General features: G+C 44.1%; 1 protein-coding gene across 2 annotated transcripts; it reads right to left on the reverse strand.

The window, feature by feature from the left end:
• Window positions 1-1,673: 1,673 nt before the first annotated feature.
• On the reverse strand, window positions 1,674-8,126 carry ZMAT2 (zinc finger matrin-type 2). Of its 2 annotated transcripts, none has more exons than XM_016214141.2 (6): window positions 7,688-8,126; window positions 7,276-7,369; window positions 6,062-6,185; window positions 4,574-4,647; window positions 3,680-3,825; window positions 1,674-2,727 (listed from the first exon to the last, which is right to left on the reverse strand). In XM_016214141.2, the coding sequence occupies exons 1-6, from the start codon at window positions 7,703-7,705 to the stop codon at window positions 2,584-2,586; spliced, it is 600 nt and encodes a 199-aa protein (XP_016069627.1). In that variant the 5' UTR covers window positions 7,706-8,126; the 3' UTR covers window positions 1,674-2,583. The 2 variants fall into 2 exon arrangements, with proteins under 2 accessions (XP_016069627.1, XP_087672453.1); XM_087816327.1 differs by lacking the exon at window positions 7,688-8,126 and adding an exon at window positions 7,550-7,610.
• Between the last annotated feature and the right edge of the window lie 178 nt (window positions 8,127-8,304).

Below are 8,304 nucleotides of genomic sequence, written 5' to 3' on the forward strand. Positions count from 1 at the left end.
GTAGGCCAGTCACAGGCATATTCCTCAACCAGAATGAAGTTTCCATGAATTTCAGGGGGACCACAAACATCAATGAAGTTTCTCTTCTAGAGATTTGAGCTCTCTGGGATTGCTCTGTGCTCCTAAATTTCCATCCCACCGCCTTCCTCTGTTTTTCCAACTTACCAAGTTGAGTCCCTCCAAATACCCATGACCTAGAGAGGCCTCTTGGAGACTCAGACCACTTGCCAGTCCCAAGAGAATTTAAGAGAATCTGGAATTTAGAATTGCTTTTTAGTAGAGGTGGCCAGAGGTAATATTCCACTGTGCCAGAGATGATTTGAAGCCAACTTAGTTTCCTGAAAAATGAATACTGAACAATGGAACTCAGCTCACTGGAAACCTTCTCCAGCCTGCCCTGAGTGGGGGAGCAAAAGGACCCAGTTCACTAAGATCAATTCTTACCCAAGGACCTGTACAGCACATAATCATGACAAGGAAGGCACACACTAATCAGTCCGCATTTGGGCAACAAAAACCGTATGTCAAACTTTCAGCCAGGCCTTGAGACACATTCACAGCTCCCAATGGCAAGATTCAGCATTAGAAATAATATAGGCAAAAGACATGCCCAACAGCAAGGGAATTTTGTATGAAAGTCCAAAGGAATGAGTACTGTACTTTGGGGGACCAACAGGTGTTTTAGATGCTACATAAAGGATTTCAAAAAACTACATGGGGCAGAGAATGTAATCAAGCCATATGGTGACAGCCTTGTTAACCCAAATAGAGCCTGCTTTCCAGGGTACAGAACCTAAACAGCAAAAGTTATTACAGAATTCACCTGCTTGACGTTTTGTTTTAAAGGACTTTGTTTCCCCTTTGCATCTGTGGGACCTGGCACAGTACCCAATCCAAGGAATATCAAAGTTGTTTCTCCTTTAGTTAACCAGTCTATGCCATCTAATTCTCAAGTTAAACCAAAGTAGGGAAGACAGCTTCTCAGTGTTTTCCAATGGAGCTGGCTGGGAGGAAGGATATCACCCCTACTCCTCCTGGGAACATCTTTAATTATCATAATTTGGTGAAAGGTGCTATTGGCATCTGAGTAGAGGCTAGAAATACTGCTAAACATCCTACAATGCATAAGGGAGCCCACACAACAAAGAACTGTACAGCCCAAAATGTATACAGTGCCAAGAGTAACCCTGTGCCTAGCCTAACTGCAGTAGTAAGGAAATACTCAGTTCAACATGGAGCTCTGCTGTTCCTAAAACAAGATCAGCCTGGCTGGTGTTGCTCAGTGGTTGAGTGTCAACCTATGAACCAGGAGGTGAAGGCTCGATCCCTAGTCAGGGCACCTACCCAGGTTGTGGCCTCGACCTCAGTAGGGGGTGTGTAGGAGGCAGCCAACTGATGATTCTCTCATCATTGATGTTTCTCTCTCTCTCTGAAATCAATAAAAACATATTAAAAAAACATTTTTAAAAATACAATAAAACAAGATCAAAGGAGGCTAAAATTATAGGGAAAGTTTTGTTCAGACTCCTCTGGACTGAGATCCCATCAGAGGAAAATACAACTCATGCTGAAGGAACCAAGGGAAAAAGAGTGACAGGGCTCAAATAAAGGGAGAAAAAACTCTATATGGAAATCCTCAGTGTGGGAAGAAAAAAAATACACAGGGAAAAATATGGAGTGTTCCCACCAAATGTGAAATAGGCCCATCAATGCCATTTATTATACATGTTGAACAGCCTCTGAGACCCAAGGGCTCCCATATGAGGGTATTTTTCCCCCATTATCTTTTTTGCATCAAACAGGTTCTTCCAAGAGCCTGCTCACAAGGAAGACAAAAACAGAGTAATCCTCAATCAAATAAAACAAACAGGAATAGCTGAACAGTCTACATATGAAAAACAAAGGTTAAAAAACTCAGCAGACAAAAACCACACCAAGCACTCATCCCATTTAGTTTCCTGTTACATGCACTGAGGAAACCAAGAACATCAGGCCTCAAGGCGGTAATGCTCTGAGGTTTTAGTTCAGGCTCCCTCTATGTGACAGATTTCATGCACACACACCCACACATACTACTGACCCGGGCAGAAGTACACATGCATGCACAGGTGGCCAGAGGACCACAGTGGGGAATGAGGGAAGTGGGGGAGGTGGCTGGTCAAGAATATGGTATCAACTGGAAACAGGACCCAGAGAACCTTTCCGCTGCAGGCCAAGCAAGAGTCAAAATTAAAGGCAGAACACAGAATAAATGTAGGATGCTCAGAGAAGACTGGATAGATGAAGAGGGAAAGATGCAGGGAAAGTTTTGGGAAAGTAGCCTCAGAAGAGGTTTATCTTTATTGGGAACTCAGATGGGCAGAGGTCCTGTGACTCGAGCGATATACTGAGGCTGAAGGAACATGCCACAGCATTCCCTCTGCGTCCTGTGCTCTCTCTCTCCAGGTAGAAGGAAATCACAAACACCAGCCCTCCCCAGCCATCCCCACTGCCACTCTGAAGAACTTTCCCAAGTACTCCCCTCAAAAAATGACACCCCCCCACTCAAAGTTAAGCCCAGCAAAGGGCCAAGCACACAAGGCCTCAGTAACTCTTCTTGGTGGAACCAAAGCCAGAGAAGCCCATCACAGCTGCCATCTCATCATCCTCCTCAAATGTCAAGTCCTCCTCAGCCCTCCTTTTCTTCTCCTTCTGTTTCTCCTTCTTGTAGGCTTTGGCCTTTTCCTCCTGGGGGGGAAATCACTCAGAATCAGTTCAGACTCCTGAGCCAAACATTGTTGAAAGAGACAGATAAGCTTCAAGATTCCTTCTATTTTTAGGAGAAAATAGTTAAAGACAAGTAAAATTTCAAAAGCAAAGGAAAAGTCACAGTAAGGAGTATAAAGAACAAGAAAGAGAAGTTTTAGCCCGTGGAGAGCACGTCTCAATCCTACATTCCAGTTCATTTCTAGTTCTTAACAAGGTTGTAGGAGCAAAACCAATTAATAGCAACCAACATTCTGGGGAATGTAGCACATGCCAGGAACTGGTCTAAGTGCTTTAAGTATATTATATACTAAGATCTCTAATATGAGGAAACTCAGGTACAGACAGTTTATATAACTTGCCCAAGATTCACAGCCAGTAAGTGGAGAAAACAGATTTCTGATCCAGCCAGCCTAGTCCACTAGCCTCTTGGGGACTGGGTACATTTTTAATCGCCCCTGTAGTAAAAAATTTGGCTCAGGGAATCCAGGAAAAAAAGAAAGGTTTAGAGCCATTTCCTTCAACTCAAGAGAGTCCCAAACAAGGGCAATAAATGTTTCCCCTAATATACAGAAATTCAGAAGACAGAACTGTACTCTGGGAGCAGCAGTGGAATGAGAAAGTCAGCCTCTCCCTGGCCAGGTGACTCAGATGGTTGGAGTATTGTTCCGTACACCAAAAGGTCTTGGTTTGATTCCCCGGGCAAGGCACATACTGGGTCAGGAGGCAACGGATCGATATTTCTCTCACACTGATGTTTCTCTCTCTCCCCCTCCCTTTCCCTTCCTCCTCTCTCTCTAGAATCAATTAAAAAAAGATTTGATAATAAATACCAGTTCCTGATTTTTAAAAAAGTGAAAGTTAGCCTCCCTGTGCTCCCTAACATAAAATTCCAGGCTGAGGGAAGGAAGAGGGGAGGACGGGAGAGCCTTACTTCTTCTCTGAGCTCCTTCATCCTTTCCTCAAAATCATAATCCTTCTGCTTTTCTTCCATCTTCTTCTTATTGACTTCAAAACGTTTCTTCACCTGATCCAAGGTAGAACGTTCCACACGCATAGACATGCCCAGGTTTCGCTGATCTGGGTGGGGTCAACAATGAAGTTACGGTCATCAAAATATCCTCAGCACCTTCAAAGTCTTTTCCTGACTTTTTTTTTTTTGAGAAATTTTCAAAGAGTTTCTTTAGGCCGAACTGACAACATATGCCAGGAATCAAGATCTCAAATGATTCCTGCTGACATTTTCCTTTTAAACACCTTCTTATAAAACATATAGCAAAAATAATTATAGATTTTAAAAAATTTCCCTTGGCTTTACTTTTTCTCAGAACCAGCAGCCCCAGATTAATGGGATACAAATGGCTTTAAACTTCCCTTACTGAGGAGATGCATGTCAGTGGGGATAGCTTAGCCCAGGAGACCATGGTTTGGGCTTGTTGAGCACCTAAAACAGTGTCTCACTTCATAGCCTCTAGAAACATTAGATAATGAAGTAAAGGATGGCTTGTGCGCCCAGCCAGTGTGGCTAAGTGGTTGAGGATCAACCCATGAACCAAGAGGTGAACAGTTCGATTCCCGGCTGGGGCACATGCCTAGGTTATGGGCTTGATCCCCAGTGGAAGGCGTGCAGGAGGCAACCAATCGACGTTTCTCTCTCATCTATGTTTTTTATCTCTCTGCCTCCCCCCACCCCAAAAGGCTTGTGCTGAAACAACTGAAGAATTCCCCAGGCATTAAAGAAAGGGCCCCCAAAAAAACCACCCTTACCTCCACCCCCCACTCCAAAGCCTGATCCCAGCCCCCGTCACAAACTACCTCCAAGCCTTACGTTTCTTTCCATTAATGTGATCCAGGAAGTTGATGGAGTCCTTCACAACACAGTCACAGACATTGCAATAATATCTAGCAAACAGAAAGAAATAGCACTTGAGTCAAATCTGGTTGTAAAGATTGTACTGTTTTCAACCAAGAAACTCCTATTTTTAGGTAAAAAGTCTTTTTAGAAGGAGGTACTTCTCATTTCCATAAAGCCTTAACTCTTGGAAAATTGTGGCAACTAACATCCCAGACGGCCCACAATGATCCCCACCCTCTAATATTTCTACTGTGTGTAGTCCCCTCCCAATTTGTACCAGGGCTAGTCTGTGTAATCAACAATATGTCGAAAGTGATGCTGCCCTGGCTGGTGTGGCTCAGTTGGTTGAGTGTCTCCCATGCATAGAAAAGTCATCAGTTCAAAACTCAGTCATGGTATATACCCAGGTTGCGGGTTCTATCCTATCAGAGTATGGGAGGCAAATGATCCATGTTTCTCTCCAACATCGATGTTTTTCTCTCTCTTCCCCTCTCCTTTCCTCTCTCTCTAAAAAGTGATGCTATTTCACTTCCAAGATTAGGTTATAAAAAATTTTTTAAAATATGGCTTCTGTCTCAGTCTGTCCAATGTGGATCACTCACTCTGGGGAAACCATTTGCTTTGTTCTAAGGACTATGGAGAGGCCCATGGAACAGAGAACTGAGGCTGCCAAGCCATAGCCATGTGGCAGAGGCTGGAAGCAGATCCTCCAGCTCCACTTATATCTCAGATGAACACAGACCCAGCAGCCACCTTGACTGCACCTTTGCGAGAGACCCTGAGTCAGAACCACCTAGGTAAGCCTTTCTCAGATTCCTTACCCACAGAAATTATAAGCTATTTGTTGTTTTATGCTGCTAAGTTTTGGTTTAATTTGTTAATTTACATAACAATAGATTACTTCTAGAGAGGGGAATGACAACAGAACTGTCAGAGAACTGTCACTCTGCTCTCTGTGTTGCCCTCCTGCTGGAAAACCTAACTACAAAAGAACGGGCAGAACAATGAAGAGTTCTTGTGGGACTCCTCTCCCTATAGGTTATAGTCTTGGTCTAGGAAGGAAGTGCACAACTAAGCAATCCATAACTAACTGCCTTTACAGCCAGTCTGGAACCTCAACTGCCTTATTCATCATCAATAGCTCCTAGGATCCCATTCAAGCTCCACCTAATTTCTCCTCAGTAGTCCTTTCCTTCTGGCAGGAGAACAAATTAACCCTTTTAAGATATTAAGTAAAACTTACAGTGCTAATATGAAGAAGCCTACAGAGTGAACCCTCCCCTAGAAATATTATAATGTTAACCTGAGACATTGGGAGGCAAGGCAAAATAAATCTAAGGATGGAATTACAGGCAACAATGTTGTTACCTTGAAGCCAGGAACCCTCCTCAACACTTCCTAAAACCCACACAGTCTATTAGACCTACTCCTGGCTACAGTGAAAGATGAAAAGCCACTCACCCTCCCATCTCAGACTGTGGTGTGGTCTTGGTAATGACAATTGTCTTCCCAAGCTTGGATTCCAGGTCCACTTTGTAGTCCCTATGCCGGAGAAGCTCCCGCTTGACTGGCTGCACTGGTTTTCCTGAAATATAATGGGGAAGGAAGTCTCTTCAATATTGCAGTTCCTTAACCAGAAAGGAAAAGATATGAATGAAACCCCAAATCCAGAGGTTTACTCTCATTTCTTTTTTGAAACCTGAAGCAAAGGACACAACAGGTACTTCTAGCAGCAGATAATCTGAACAGGAAAAATTATAAGCAATCCTTAACTCACTAGAGCGTTTCTCCACTTTAAAGCCAACAAGTCTAAAAGCAATGTTTTCTACTCATTGATAAAGTGAATTGAAGGGAGAAGTTCTGAATTTTTACAAAAAGCAACCTTTTAAAAAAAGAGCAAGGACACTCAATAATGTTTTCAGATATTCCAAACATAACACAGAATGGAATCTTCTGAGACCTGGGGAAGTTTTTAAAAAGGGGACTAACACTTAGGAATTACCTGTTACATGCCAAACACGATTATTATATAACTTACATGAAAACCAAAAGGGCTCTTGTGTGCAAAGTGGCATGGAAGTAAAGTGAAAGAAGAATGTATAAGTTTGAAAACAAATGAGAAAAATCCAGTATTTCTTTTTGTATAGTGCAATATCTATCTTGGAGAGGTGCACCAACTCCCTGACATTGTACAAGGCACAGAAAACAGCACTACTAAACACTAGCAAGAAACAATCAAACCTTCCCTGTCCAGTATCCTTACTCATCTCAGACTACAGGAGAAGGTTGGCCCAGCAATGTTTTTCTCCCCATTAAGTAATTTCAAGACCGAGATTCTTCAATAACAGTAATGCGCAGCAGCAAAATACTCCTCTTGACTTCTCTGTCACTACTAAGGATCCCACTCTTTTCAGGAAAGTACTAAAACGAGCCAAGCAAAGGGAGGGCAAGGAAGCACAGCACAACAGAGCTGGAATACACCTCAAAATCACTTCAGTCCATCTCCTTGCTTTTATACATTAAAAAAAAAAAAAAAAATCGAGGACCAGGAAGGCTGCGCTCTGCCACAGGTTACACAGCTTTTAAGAGGAAAATGCATTTCGACTCCCCACCGCCTCTCCAAGCACTGAAACGCCTCTACGATACCCTTAGCCCTTGATGGAGCAGGCACCCACCATCCTTCTTTTCTCTCTCCTCCGTGAGCCTCTTCTCAGCAAGCTTCTCATATTCATCTTTGTCCCACTTGCGGCGAAAGTCCAAGTTTTTTGTCTGTGGAGATAAGAAGCGCTCAGGAGTCGTCGCTAGTCGTGGCCAACGCCTGAAGAAACCGCATCATCCCCGGCAAGGCGGCCCCGGGACCTGTCGAGAGCGAAGCCTCCCCGGACCGCACCAGGAGAATGAAGTGGCCTCAGGACCCCCAACCCGGGAAACCTCCGCGATTCTACCGACCCTGCGCCAGAGCGTTATGGGGCCCCAGAACCGCAAGGAGGTATCGGGAAGCCAGTCCGGTGTAGGATATTCCGCGCGGAGAAACCACCCCCTACCCTCCACCCGCTTCAAGCCTCTTCCTACACACATAACACCTACCCCACTGCCCGACGCCATCTTCACCGCGAAGTGAATGGGAAGCCGGAAAATGTCGTAAAAAGCAACCTTAAGCCGTAAAGCAAGGTTATCCTCCAATAAGCTGTGAGTCTCGTGTTCTAAGCGAGCTAAAGACTGGAGGGCTACAAAAACAGACTAGTCAGACCCGCCTCTGCTCCAAGAAACTGGCGCATGCGCAGGGAGAGTATGAAGCAACACGGAAGTAAGGGCGCCTGCAAACATTTATTGCCCCAGCCTTCGGAAATAACCATGGAAGAGCTGTTAAACTCATCTATTTTACAAACGAGGAACAGTGCCCTCTAGTCTAATTAATTTTGCGTATATTGCCGAGAGTTCCTAAACCTTATTTAAGGCTGAGCGCTGTTATTAAGGCTTCAGGTGCCCCATTTACCAGAATGCAATAAAGATATGCCCCCACATTTTCAACACCGAAGTGTTTGCAAAGGCTGCAGCCTTCCCAACCCATACTGGAGACGCTTTTTGCACTTTCGTCTCTTTATCTTGAAGCAACGCTATCACTCTATGGTTAACTCACTAGGGAAGGCCAGTTATCAGCAACACTCTAGAGTGAACTCTGGCAGATGGCTCACTATATGTTG

The sequence above is a fragment of the Miniopterus natalensis genome, chromosome 4 (assembly GCF_054644295.1).
Source record: "Miniopterus natalensis isolate mMinNat1 chromosome 4, mMinNat1.hap1, whole genome shotgun sequence".
NCBI lineage: Eukaryota > Metazoa > Chordata > Mammalia > Chiroptera > Miniopteridae > Miniopterus > Miniopterus natalensis.

What these genes read in the sequence shown, in the direction of transcription:
- ZMAT2 (XM_016214141.2), bottom strand. An exon ending in GGAGAGAGAAAAGAAGGATG is followed by an intron (nt 6,186 to 7,275) that starts GTGGGTGCCTGC and finishes ATTATATTTCAG; the next exon opens with GAAAACCAGTGCAGCCAGTC. An exon ending in TGAAGGAGCTCAGAGAAGAA is followed by an intron (nt 2,728 to 3,679) that starts GTAAGGCTCTCC and finishes TTTCCCCCCCAG; the next exon opens with GAGGAAAAGGCCAAAGCCTA.